The 12,209-nt window shown below is 34.5% G+C and overlaps 3 protein-coding genes across 19 annotated transcripts in view; 1 reads left to right on the top strand and 2 right to left on the bottom strand.

The window, feature by feature from the left end:
• LOC129793173 (uncharacterized) overlaps positions 1-12,209 on the top strand; it is a 1,136,769-nt gene that overhangs the window by 578,716 nt on the left and 545,844 nt on the right. The gene's annotated exons all lie outside the window — the stretch shown is intronic.
• Positions 1-12,209, bottom strand: part of LOC129793153 (serine/threonine-protein kinase N) — a 48,158-nt gene that overhangs the window by 10,051 nt on the left and 25,898 nt on the right. For all 16 annotated transcript variants that reach the window (XM_055832872.1, XM_055832868.1, XM_055832866.1 and 13 more), the window contains one exon: positions 7,738-8,183. In XM_055832872.1, coding sequence (XP_055688847.1) covers positions 7,738-8,183 — 446 coding nt within the window. The remainder of the gene's footprint in view (positions 1-7,737; positions 8,184-12,209) is intronic.
• LOC129793176 (uncharacterized) lies at positions 119-6,474 on the bottom strand. 2 transcript variants are annotated; one of them, XM_055832969.1, is made up of 5 exons: positions 4,106-6,474; positions 3,864-4,025; positions 3,557-3,775; positions 1,777-2,092; positions 119-1,546 (listed from the first exon to the last, which is right to left on the bottom strand). In XM_055832969.1, the coding sequence occupies exons 1-5, from the start codon at positions 4,337-4,339 to the stop codon at positions 426-428; spliced, it is 2,052 nt and encodes a 683-aa protein (XP_055688944.1). In that variant the 5' UTR covers positions 4,340-6,474; the 3' UTR covers positions 119-425. The 2 variants fall into 2 exon arrangements, with proteins under 2 accessions (XP_055688944.1, XP_055688943.1); XM_055832968.1 differs by having other exon boundaries at positions 119-1,549.

Raw genomic sequence — 12,209 nt, forward strand, 5'->3', positions numbered from 1 at the left:
TTTATTTAATTATAAATTAAATTTTCAAACTTCTTGTTTTTTTCTTTAATCCAGCAATTCAATTTTTTTAAACTTTTCCTGTAGAGTAAAATAAAAATAAAAATACTGAGACTGAATATTTTTAAAAATAAATTTATTATACATGTATTGTATTGATCTATGTGCTGTGATAACATTGATAACAATCTGACAAATGGAATTATTTTCCTATTATTTCTTTTTTATGTGGAGTTACATTGATTAATTTTATTCTTCTGTGGAGGAAAACTATGTAAAATATATTTACATTTTGCAGAAGAAGACATTCTTCATTCAATGTCTGTCGTTTCGAAATTCAACAGACATTGAATCAAAGAAGGAATTCTTCGCGCAAATTAATTTTATTGATTAAATGCACATTCAATGTATATAATTTGATTTTATTTTCAAATATAATTCCTTCTCGCGCGGAAACCATCAAAGGTCAGTGGACCAGATATTGAACTGGATCTCCCTCTTCCTTTATCACGTTCTGCCATCCATCGTCGGCAGTGCTCGCACTGGCAGTCGGGATTCTTAGCAGGACCCACATGGTGTCCTGGTTTCCTCAGAGCACCCACAACAGCTCCGAATTTCCTCGCTTTCGACAGATACTCATGCGTGTAGCCCGAAAGGTGACTAACGAGGGATGAAGACGCACTCTCAGAGTCCCTGGAGAAGTTCAGGAAGGTCGGTGGTGGCCGCCTCAGGGCTACTCCGGGCCACACATCTTTGGGCTCCGACACTTCCCTTCGTGGCTCCTCCAAATTGGTGGATTGAGTGGTTTTGGCAGTTGAAGCTGGACTCGGTTCCTTCACGGACATTCCCATGCCTATCATTACATTGGGACAGAGGGTCTTAGCCATCTGTGGTGGATCCAGATGGTACCCCCTGTCTGATTCACTTATATTTCCCGAATGCTCCGAATCATCCGTCTCCAGCACACCCAAAACTCTCTTCATGCGCTCCCCTTGCTCCTTTTGCCGCATAAATTCATTCATTCTCTGCTGCTGCATGAGGAACTTCCGTTCAGCCTGCGGCGAGTTCCACACTTTATCCGTTGAGGCAGCATTCTTTCGCTGCCACTGCTCCTCCATCTGCCGTATCCTATTGCGATCATTTGCATTATCATACTCAAAACTATCCGACGATTGTGCCACTGAGGATGCATGTGGAGCATGGGCCATTTCGTACTCTGACTCCTTCCACGATGTCTCCATGAGATCCTCAAAGAGAGCCGATGTGGATGCCTGAGCACTTGAGATGCTGCTCACGGTCATATCGCGGAATGTGGAGTACGATGAATTGGGATAGTTGGAGCTAAGGCAATCATCACTTGTGTCTTTCATCAATTTCTGCCTCAGGGACATCCTACTGCCACCACTACTACTTCCACCCAAATGCTTATCAAAGAGAATTTGCTTTGATTCATTAATCTCATCCGCCATGCTGGATTTACTTGACAATTGTTGCACATTCTCCTTGCTGAGTGATCCCAAATTCGTCTTAATACCCCTTCCCGTTGATTCTGCTGCGTGTTTATGTTTAGTTATTGAAACAGAAAAGAATCCTTTCAAATCTCTTGATCAAACAATGAAGCAACAATCAATTCAAATAAACTTTGCACAAAAGCTCCAATTTTTTAACTTTATCTGTAATTTAACAAGAAGCTATAAGGAGCAAAGGCTCCACCAATTCTCCGTGAAAAGATGTAACCTCAGTGCAAAGTTTCATTGAATGAAGCGACTTTAAAATCACCTAAACGATTCCCACCGAGACGCCGTGGTAGATCAAACTTCCCCACACGTTTGTGCATCAACTTCATTTGCTGCGACTCATACACCGTTTGGGGCGTTGAATTGGACTCAACATCCTCCACGGGATCCACATTTTCCGACGACACCGATGACGATGACGAACTTGAGCCCTCATCTCCATCCGATGCCGTACAGTACACATCAATGTGAACAGTCCGCGGGGGTTTTTTGGCACTACCACCCCTTTTGCTGGACGTGGGGGATGTGTACGACGGTGAGTATCGATTCAGTGGAGAACGTGACAATCCATACTGGGACTATAAATAGGAAATCCGCATCAAAACCACGATGAGGTGCTTTCATGCTTCATTTCAGGTCACTTCATTTCAAGTGAAATTCGTGACTCTTTTGGGGGGTTCTCTCATGCTAAATTCCCGGAAATTATTTCAAACTAAAACTTTCTTTGATAGTTTTCGTCAAAAATACGCCTATTTTATTCGTTAGAATGCTTAAAAATTAATTTTTGGAACAAACATTTTAAATTTCTTTACTAACCGACTTGAAATCTCGTGCTGAAACAGAATTTCTCAATTGAAAGAATTTTTGAATTATATTGACACAAATTCGGTTCTTTTCCCAAAATAAAGAGAATCTTTCATTTATTACAAAAAAAAACAAAGAATATATTTTTTAAAGAATATATAGTTAAAAGAAATAATTTTCTTTAAAAAGAAAGAATATTCTTTTAAAGGATTAATTCAAAGGAAGGACTTAGACATTGAGATTTATCCAAGGGGCGTTTATCTGAACAAACATTTTCGAATTATTCGTCAAGTCTCGGACTATTTTTCAAGAAGACTCGAACTTTTCGTCAAAATTCGAATTACTCGTCGAGAATCGGATTATTTGAAGAAGAAGAATCGGATTATTCGTCGAGATTAGGATTATTTGTCGTGATTCTTACTATTCGTCAAAATTCGGATTATTTATGAAGAAGATTAGAACTATTAGATATTATTATATTCGTCAAGATTCAGTTCAGATTATTTGCCAACAGTCTGATTATTCGTCAAAATTCGGACGATTCGCTAAAATATTCCAAATATTCAGTAGATAAACATCCCTTGGATTTATCAAGAATAAAATTTCTAAATCTCATTAACGGCAATTGAATTCAAATAAGCAGTTTTTGAAAATTTATTATGCAAATTCCAATCAAAGTTTATTCTAATCTTCAACGTTTCCTTTATAATCTGTTCCCCTTTTTTTTAAAACGTTTGATGTTTGACATTTTATAATGTTTGACGTTGTTTTTCTAACGTGCGATGTTTCTTTAAAGTTAAAAATTTGAAATTGTTTTCTATATTAAACAGTTATTTTTTATCACTTGACGCGACATTCAATCTTCGTCATTTCTTCTTATATTGTTTCGTTTATTCTAACGTTTGACATTTATTTTATAACGCGAAGAGCATTATTAACGTTTAAAAAAAAACAATTTTTATATCTAGAGAAATTAAACTTAAACTGTCTGAATTACGCCTGACTATGCCATTGACAGAGACATCAAAGAGATTACCGCAAAATTGTGAGAGAGAAAAATTGTCGCATAAGGTGAGGAGAGAATGGATTGGAAGATTGTGAGGAAATTGTGCGTCAATCATCTCCAGGGTACGTTATAATTCGAAAGTTAAACAGAATAATTTTCTGTGAGAGAGCCCCCCTTTGAGATGAAAGAAAGAAAGACTTCAGCGATTTTTTTTTTGTGCGAAACTTATTACCGAATTAACTTTCCCTTCGTCAACAGGTGTCTGAGGTTGCATATTGGGTGGTGGTGAGAGCATTGATTCCGTCTTTCTGCGATAATCGTAGGTTCTCTTCTCCGTCTGTGAGGACTTTCGCTGAATCCTCACAGGTGGTACCTCACAATCACTTGGGGTTGTTTGTGAGAAGGCATCTTTTAGGGGAATAATTCTCGGGGTGAGATGCATTGAAGATCCCTGATCGTGTGAGATCACAAAAAATGGATTTCTAATTAGTCTTGCGTCATTTAAATTATATTTAAACTCCAACACACGCACGCATTACCTGATCTTGCGTGAGTAGAACTGTGTCAAAATTCCTTTTCGTATTTGGGTCATATTTATTTTGAGCATTTATAGGAAATAAATCCGCACAGGCGGATAGTACAATGCTACACGTACTCTTGCACTGTGGCACCTTCTCTTGCTGATGCGCCTCATCAGCCTCCTGTTAAAAGTGAAAATTTGTTTAGAGAATTAAAAATGAAAAGAATAAATTAGAAGTTTATTTTCATTTTCTTTCTCAACTTGTCGTTTCGATGATGATGACGAAAAGGAAACATTCCCTTTGGTTCTTCCATCTGTCTCGAGAGCATCTTTCACATCGTCTGAACTCCATTTGTAAACAACAGTCACGGGTTTTGGGTCACCATCCGCCGTGGATGTTCCATCACCAGGATGACTGAGTGTTAGTTGTGCATGTACCGTCCATTCTGCTGTTATTTCATTCGTCTTGCCACTCATCATCTCGTGTTGCTGCATTTCTTGTCACACTGCATCATCCCATGCAATATTGTTGCAGAAAATATATTGGCAAGCTAATCAATCCCAAATCACACGCACAACAGACACTTCCACTAATGCGAATGGGGACACACAGCTGGTATTCTCTTCGTACACAATTTTCTTCCTTGTTCTTTGCTTTATTTTTTCTCTTCGCACTTCTTCTATTTAGTCAGATTATTAATACTAATAATAACAGAAGAAAACTGACAAACGGAACACACTTTTCTTCTTCTTATAGCGGTGGTGGTGGTTGCTTTTGTACACGGCAGATATACACTCACACAGACATTTCTTCGAAGAATTTATAGTGATTAATTTTTTTTAAACACACAAGAACCTCATTGAACGGTGGGAGAAATTTTCTTTTCAATTTCATGAAATTCCAAAATTATTCACATTTTTTTCCCGGAATTGTGTCACCAAAAGTATTTTTTATTTTAAACATTTTTCTGGAGAGTAAAATTCGAAGAATCTTTCGAGGAATCCTTGTGAATTCTCAATGTTGCACGAAAGTCGAGAAAAAAATCTTTTTTTTTAGCGCAAAAAACTATATTTTTTATTAAAATAAACTTTATGGAGATTTTTTTTAAAGAGAAACTAAGAAGAGTGAATTGAAATGAAAAAGTTTATTAAGTAGCTACACTAAAATTGGAATAAAACCGAGAGTGATGTGAGACTCTTTGAGACTAACTTGCCAGAGAAATTCTGACCACCCAATTTTCCACCCAAACGAAAATGCCAACTCGTCAGCATTCAATTCGCTCTATACGAATTTTCACATACATATATTTTAACAGGTCCATGACGGAAATAATGGAACACTCTATGTATATAAAAAAAATACTTTATTTTTACTGGAAAAAAGACTATCCGCTTCTTCTGACTGAGAGGTTTAGGTATGCAAAATCGGATAAACTAATATTCTCTTTTGAATATTCTAGAGAATAATGAATTAAATCAATCCAATTAAAGAATAAAAAAAAATCAACAAAATAAATAATCAAAAATTATGTTGCTTCATCAAATCTGCCAGGGGTCTGTTCAACATAACTTCATGGTTATATTTTTCCGACAATCTTTCTCTCTATCTGGCAAGGAACATTCAAATCGAATCTCTTTTTCCCGCAAACAGTGGAAATGGGAAATTTTGAGCAGGACAGCCAAACTGTCGTTCTTTTAATTATAGACTTGGAAAAGTCTTGTTTGAGGCTCTGTGGTGGGATATCATCGTGAAAATGGTCGGTTTGGTATATTTAGAGAGCCAAACCGTTCAACTCGCGTCCACATTTTCCCACACACAATCTAAACTCTTTTAATGAAAGAATGAAAGGAAAAAAAAAACGGCATCAGCCTTTTGCCGCGCGAGCAAAACGTGTGAGAAAATGCCTTCACATCAATTACATCACCGCGCGCGTCTCCTCAACCCATTGCACTCATTTTCCACGACATCACCGCACTATTTTTCCCCCATTCTCGACATTTTGTTGTGCATCTGTGAGTGAGTTTAAAAGGGCAAACCCATCAATTGATGGCAATAATCTCACAAATTTATCAAAAATTTGCACAAAATATTTTCCCAGGAAGACAACTTGCGGAGTATTTTCCCAAAGAGTCTTGTCACTTTTTGGGGGATGGGGAGGGGGGCTTAAAAAGATCATCTTCAAGAGAGTCATTCATATCACAAGATCAAGAAGCACTTGAAGACATTCTGTGTGAATTAAAACTCACTTAAGATTCCCACATAGTAAAAAGAAAAACGCCACAGAAACATTTTGCCATTATATAAAATTTTATATCTTCCACATTTTATCTACTGAAACTGATCACATTTAATGTCTTTTCAATATAAATGGGATAACAACAAGCGCAAAAGTCACGGAAGATGAGAAATTAGATTTTGCAAAAGAATTGATTTTTTTATAATTCCTGAATTAATTTTTCATAAAAGTTTCTTTTAGAATTTTATGTTTCATTTTTCAATAAAAAATGCTTTTTTTTTTTCTCATAATTTAGTTTTTCTTACCTATAAAATGTCTTAAAGAAAAGTCAATAAATCATGAATTTTTCCACTAAATTATTCATTTTAATTTTTAATGGGATAAATACTTGGATAAATAACATTGAATTTTAAATAAGGGATGGTCACGTTATTTTGGAAACTCTACAGGAACAAAATGGCCAAAATGTGAGAATTTCAAATAATTTTTCTGAGCACAAAAATTTATTTTCTAAATTGAAAATACTGAATTCTTATCAATATTTGGCCATTTAACAAGAATGCAAGCAAATTTCGAATTTTTGGTTTCAAAATTGGCTTGAAAATCGCTCTTGAAAGTCCCCGAGTTTCCAAAATAACGTGACCATCCCTTAAATAACTTTTTTACTGCAGTTTTAGTGAAACTTTAATACGTAGATTTAATCCATTATTAATTTGAATTAGAGAGAAATGTGGCACAGAGGGTTAAATTGCTGTTCTCTCAAACCAAATCACTCAGGTTCGAATCCACTAGAAACTCTCTTTTTTTCTACAATAAAATACAACATCGAGAATATTTTTTTCCACAACAGAACCAACCATTTCTTTTGCATCAACCAAAAACTATTAAAATGAAAAAAAAAAAAAGTATCTCAGATTTCTCCGTGATATTCTTTCACTGACGGCAATATTTCTCAAGCGAGAGAAATATTTTGTCTCGAGATGAATATAATTTTGAAATTTATTGTACAATTTGAAAAATGAAAGAAATATAATGCATTATGTGACAAGTATATATCACACAGACAAAAAAAACCTCATATAACTTATTATAGTGTGACATAAAAGAATAATTTTGTAAATTTATATGAAAACATTTTTTTAGAAAAAAATATCTCACACACTGCATTGGACTTTTTTTATCTTCTTCTTCTTCTACTACTTCTTATAAAATGTGAATAAAATAAGAAATAAATTAAATAGAGCATCTCGTGATTTAAAGCGCGATCTTTGTTGTTTTTTGTGCAATTAGGAAGTGTATGGAGTGTCATATGAAATCACGGTGAAAATACCTTGATGTATGATGAAATACACGCTACAAAATAAGAGATTTTATAAGAGCACTGTGGAGATTTTATTTTTAATCTCCACACCATTTCATGCATTCTCCGGTGGTTGCACCTTTTCTCGACACTCTTGTGTTTTTTGCTTGATTATTTAATATAAATTAAATCAGACGATTGTACTTCCTCCCGTATGTGCAATTGCAAAAGACACCACCGGGCAGGTATTGCAGGTTTTATAATATTAAAAATTGTATAATTGAACTGCTGGATTCTTTTTTTAAGCATTAAAATTGTGTTTTATAAGAAAAAGAAACGAGAATTGGCAAACTCACCTCTTGGAGGGCTTTTTTGTCTGGAACTTTGCTATTTTGCAGTGTTCTTATCACATTTTTTGCACCATCAACCACCGCTGCTTCAATCCGCAAACGATGCCGAAGCTCCTCAATTCTCTCCTCGAGGGATGTCTCCAAATCCCGTGGCCTCACATCCCCATTCTCCTCCGACACCTGATTAACATGCCTATTCTGTCGCACCTTGAGAATGCGCAACTTGAGAAATTCAATTTTTGCTTTGGAATCCGCCAGCATTTGCTGTGCTTCCGCCAAAAGTTTCTTATCACGCCCATGGTGACCCCCAGAAATGGATTGAATCATATTCTCAGCCCCATTCTTCACTTTCATCTCAATATTCAGTTGCTTCTCCAGCGACTGAAGAAGTTTATCATTTGGCGTCATTTCGGGACCACTACTCGGTGCCATTTCCGACGATGAAAGAATGTCTGCAAACATATAGACAAAAATTCAACAAATCAATTTCATTGCAAAATTAAGCATAAAATGTCTGAAACAAAATTTATACAACATCCTCAAAATGCCAATTTTTTCCCACCCACACTACCAGCGCGAGAATTGGTACACATTGTTAGGGAATTTATTGCAAAATAACTTCTTCTTTTTTTTCCTATACATTCATTTTTCCTCAACACAATCCTTGTGAGCGCAAAGTCATTTCAAAATAGGAGTCTCTACAATATCGATTTCTGGGTGTATGTTATTTCACTTTTCTTTCACCAAACCCACGGATTTTTTTTTCTTGAGAGAGACATCGCAACATAGAGCTTTGCGCCACGATAAAATATTTCTTCCACTGTGCGCGCCAAGAAAAAAATTCTTCAACGATATTCTTCTTTCTTGATCTTCCTCCACCAACCTCCTGAACATCCACGCATACACACCTTACTGTTGAATTTTTTTTAGTGTACACAAACAAATAAGAATTCAAGATGTCCCAAGAACATTATTTGTTTACTTTTTTTGAGCATTTTACAATTCCATGAAAAGTATCCAAAGTCTAATTTATCACAAAAATTTACTGTGATAGTTTCTTTAGGGAAATAATTTGGTTTTTTAACATCCTCCTAACGGCTAGTAGAAATAAAAATTACAACAACAAAAATACTCATTTGTTTATACCTCAGAGCAGCATATGCTTCTTGTGGTAAAAAAATTAAAAACTTTGTTAGGTATATTTCAATGAAAAACTTCAAAACAAAGCGTTTAAAATGCAAAAAAGAATTATTCCATAGATCTAGTATATTATCTTTTCTTATATAATTTTTGCATGTAGTTATGCTTCTTGAACATATGCTTTCTTGTTTCTTTTCTGTAAATTTTGACCTTCTGTGCACAATACCTGTAGCTGATAAACTAACTTATTAGAATAGAATTCATACATTGTCGAACTTATATTAAAAAATATTGCTTGGTAATTCATTTTATGCTTATGCTTCTTGTGCGTGCATTAAAGCATGTTTTCTTTTTCATATTGTATGCATTGCAAAGTGAAATAGACATGAATCAGTAATATCACGCAACACACTACTTTTTAAAGATTTATCTACATTTGCTTCTAAGGGAGTTATCACACTTAAGCTCTAAGCGCTTGATGCTTAAGATTTTACATGTGAAAGAACGAGAAAAAACAGCGTTGTTGTTTCTCTCGTACTCACATAGAGGTTATGATGCTCAAACACTTGGAGCTTAAGTGTGATAGCCTCGTAACGCATATGATTCAATAATATATTTTTTAAATAATCTTAATTTGCATATATGAATGAAATTATTAATTAAAAATAACAACACGAGACAATTTTATTTAAAAAAAAATCTACAAAAATTGTATTATTGTAAACATTACCGATGTGTCTCGAACACCTTGACAATGTATTATGCTACATAAAATTCCATTAGAAGAAAAAAAAGTTGAAGGAACATTCAAATGGAGATCATAATTGATAGATAAAATAAAACATTGGCTTTACACCCAAGATTTTCACTGTCAACAATTTTTTTCATCGTCATCACCTGAAGCCTTCGCAAGAGGCACACGCACGAATATTGAGAGAGAGAAAGAATGAGAAAAAAAACCCACTCAATCACATCAACTTGACCATGAATTACTATCAATTTGCCTACAACGATATGGCAAAAACAGCCGCACAATATAAAAGGTAAAATGAGAGGGAGTAAATGAAATTGTTTGCTCTTATCATCTTAATTCCTATGAAAAATATTGTTCTCACCTTATCTGTATGCAGAGCCCTCACAAATTTTCTCATATCCATCACCTACATATATCTATTTTGTATGATTTGCCACTACAATAATACATTAGAAAATATATTACTGCAAACAACACAAGCTCTTGTGAGTGAGAGGAAATGGGTACGAAGGCGCACAAACTAATAAATTAACATTCACATTATGAATTGCTCTATACGCGAGCAATTTGGGATGCGTGTGAATCGTGGGCTGTCAATCAATTTAATTCAACAACAGACAGGAGGATGGTTAAAAAAAGAGTAAATAATCCATCCATTGAATAGGAGAGACACACATGAATTACTCCAAGAATCCATCGCATAGAATTGCCACTCCAAATGCCACCACATAGTGAAAATAAAATTCAATTCTGCATTGATGCGCGGTGAAATGCAAATTTCCCTTCATGTTTTGCCATATGAAAGCCAATCAATTCCTTTATTTTTTTTTATCATCATCGATGTCGTCGTGGAAGCCCATTGGAATGTAAATGAATTAATTGACCCACAGAGCATTTTAGTCCAAAAAAAAAATTTTCCATTTATTACAACTTCAGTATAACAACAAGTGCAGAATGAATAATAAATTGCCTCGGCAATGAGACTCTTTTTGGTGATGGGTGACAAATTAGCAAAAACACCTCCTCCTTATAAAAACAAAAATTCCATCGATTAATCACACTTTGTTGGTTTAATGTTCAAAATAAGTGACACATCTCCTCATTCAAAGGAATAACTTATTTGAAATTATTGAAATTTTATCACTTTTATCTCCCAATATTATCTTCAAGCTTTATCTTCACTTCTGGTTGATACTAAAATAATTGTAGGTGAGTGAGGAGGCTTAACAACAATATGTGGATTTATTTGTAAGTCTTCGTGCTCTTGGGCACGTTGGTTAAGTTGATTAGAAAAATAATCTAACAAGAGAAAAGTAATTTAGGACTAAAATAAACTTTTGAGGACTTTCTACTTATAATTGCGAATAGGTCAGGGTCAAAATATACAATCTAACTTAGCTATAGTAACATTCTTACCGAAACTTTAAGATTTTCTTAAAACAATTCTCAGAAAAATTTAAAGTAAAAACATTCTGACAAATATGTAAAGAAATGTCAAGAATTTAACTGATTTTCTAACGGCATTAAGGAATCTAAAAATCATGATAAATGTTATTTTAACTACAAGAATAATAAGACAAGAGAACAATATTCTAACCCAAAAATAAACCCTCAATAATGAGAAGATCGTGACGAATTTAAGAATATTTGTGAAGTAATCTCGTGCAAAAAAATCCCCATCATAATCAATTGAGAAGAATAAATATTTTTCCAGTAAAAATATTTCCCAATAAATAATCTCCCACACAAGTAAATTTTCACATCACAGAGAGAACCTCAACCTTGCTGCCACATCTCTCGGGTAATATACGTTTGTCGTCAATAGACTTACAAACAGAATTTCGGGGCTACATAGCGAAAATATATAATCAGAGAGAAGAAATTAATAAACGTATCAATATGAATCACCCAAAGCGAGGAGATTGCGTCAGAGAAGTGGCTTTTAATTTGTGAATCTTTCACACATCGAGTATTTCACGCGTGTGCTGATGATTATTAGACAAGAGTGTGGCAAAGAAAGGATTTTCGTCTTTTCAAATTCTTGAAGAACCCTGTTCTCTCTTTGGCTATTTAACACAAGTGTTTTCTCTCTTTATCACTCTTTTTTTCATCCATAAGAACGTAGTTTTCGCCTTTAGTGTGAATTATTTTTGCTTTTTGTTGTTGTGAAAATTATCATAATTCCACAACTTGTGCTCTTCCACTTTACGTATCCACGGAAAAAAGAAAAATAAAATAACAAGACACTTGAATCGAAGCCAAAATGTAAATCTTTCTCTTCATTTTTCAACCTTTGTTGTGTGTCCTGGGGCTTGATGCTATGGGAAATATTTTTGTGGAATTTCAATCGTAAAATTTTGCAATTTTGCAAAAAAAAACGAGCAAAGAACTGAATATCTTTTGCATTTCTTTTCGCACAGCATATTTTCCCACGGAAAATTAATTTGTCATAAAAAAAGACTGTGAAAGAAAAACTGATGCTCTGCATCTGATAAGACAGAGAAAAGTGAAAGAAATTGAATGTCTCCAGGAAAGAAACCTTCGTTATCTTGTCATTTTATCAAAATGAAAGTTTTTATTTATG

The sequence above is a fragment of the Lutzomyia longipalpis genome, chromosome 3 (genome assembly GCF_024334085.1).
Source record: "Lutzomyia longipalpis isolate SR_M1_2022 chromosome 3, ASM2433408v1".
NCBI classification, from domain to species: Eukaryota; Metazoa; Arthropoda; class Insecta; order Diptera; family Psychodidae; genus Lutzomyia; species Lutzomyia longipalpis.